The sequence below is a fragment of the Trypanosoma equiperdum genome (assembly GCF_001457755.1).
Source record: "Trypanosoma equiperdum strain OVI genome assembly, contig: ctg_683, whole genome shotgun sequence".
Taxonomy (NCBI): domain Eukaryota; phylum Euglenozoa; class Kinetoplastea; order Trypanosomatida; family Trypanosomatidae; genus Trypanosoma; species Trypanosoma equiperdum.
In genome coordinates, this window is record NW_027124624.1 from 15,928 (window position 1) to 17,626 (window position 1,699).

The 1,699-nt window shown below is 49.9% G+C and overlaps 1 pseudogene across 1 annotated transcript in view; it reads left to right on the forward strand.

Moving 5' to 3' along the window:
• Positions 1-782: 782 nt before the first annotated feature.
• The window catches only part of TEOVI_000318100:pseudogene, a 1,201-nt pseudogene continuing 284 nt past the window's right edge, over positions 783-1,699 (forward strand). The window contains exon 1 of the mRNA in view: positions 783-1,634. Coding sequence covers positions 783-1,634 — 852 coding nt within the window. The remainder of the gene's footprint in view (positions 1,635-1,699) is intronic.

The following is a 1,699-nucleotide window of genomic DNA, read 5'->3' on the forward strand; positions in this document are numbered from 1 at the left end:
CGACATCATCCCCCCACGTGCACAGTATATGCACGGTTTCCCTTCCCTACCACAACTCTACTGTTTAATTGGTGTGCCATCCGATTTTTTGAGGGTTGGAGAGGGGATAAGGACAAACATGGGAGTGATGCTTCATATGCCTGACAATGGAAGAATGATGGGGAGAAGAAAGGTAAGAGTCAACAAAAAGACTTGGCTTTGGCGCAGACTACCGCACGACAAAAGCAAAGCCCTTTACTCTGGGTGTGAAGAGGGCATTGTTTGCTCGTGTTTGTGTTTTTGTGCGTCTTTTTACGCTTACATTTTATGGCCTTCTCATTCCCTGATGACGCCGCTGTCGTTTCACAGTTGTGATTGTGAATCCAGCGAAGTGAGGGAAAGAACAAAGACTGGAGTGGAGTGGGTATAATACTGTTCGTAATAAAAACAAATGTATGATGTCCATTTTCTTTAACCCTTCCTAGATGTAACTCTCTTCACACTTATTATTTTCTTCCATTGTCTTTCTCCACACCCTACGGCTGGTAATCAAACAGCCCGTCAAGCTCATTCTCAGGTAGGCCGACGGGCGCGTTCTTCACTTTGCAGCTCCCTGCTGCACTTGCGTCGAGTCGTCATATCTCGGTGCGTAAAAAAAAAAAGAATAAATATCGGTAATACTGCCGGTGGTCGCGGCGCCACCATCATCGCATCAGAAGTTCAAACGTGAGAACGAATTCCCCTCCCCTTCAAAGGGCCTAAGAGGATCAGGAACGGAGGGGGTGTGAGTCGCCATATCCCCCATGTTTCGGAAGACGTTGTTGTTTCTATTTGAGAAGGATGGGCCCACGAGCATACGGCGGGCTGTGATGGCGAAAGCACGGCCCCACATAGGTTCGGGAAGCACCAGCAACGCAACTAGCAGCATAGGCGGCGGCGCCTCGACTAGCTTTATGAGAGGCGATGTCCTGCCGCGTCGTAATGGCTTCATAGGGGGTGAACCCCGCTCCATCATAGACAGAATCAGTTCCCCTAACGGTTCTAGTGTACCATCCACTTCATCACGTCGTAGCGCTTTACTTCCCTCAGAGAGGGAGGGGGGCAAAGCGAGCGGTGATGCGTCGGATGATGCTTATAAATTTCTTTTGCATCACATTGACTCGGAGATCGCGGCGCTGAAGCGACGGGTTACAACGGTAATGGATCAGCGTAAGAACGTGGAAGATAGTCAAAACCGTCGTATTCGCGACCTCTTCGAGTGTATTGAACGGCCGTGGCTTCTGTTAGCTTCCATTCCACCTCCACAACTACCAAATAAGGCCCTCGATGTGTTTGCGAAAGAATTTTACACCCGTCAGAATGGAACCAGTACTAGTGGTTGGGAGGAGGACGCTATCTTTTTGTCAACTTGCAAACGTAACTGGCGTGTGCTGACGACCCTCCAGCGGAAGCCTTACGAGATCGCGGCACGGCGTAACGAGCAGACACGAAAAGAGTTAAAGAAAAAGATGAGCAACGGCTGTAGCTACTTTGAGAAGTTGTGCGAGCAGACGAAAGAATGGACAGCGGAGATGGTGCGGGACGAAATGCGAAAGGCGGTTTCCGCTAAAACGCGTAGTTCACCTGTAGTCAGTAAAAGTAGGGCTAGTTCGGTGGCCAAGAAGCCGGTGGCAAGACGGCAAGGAGCAAACAAAACAGAGCCCAAAGCTGCAGCATCAAA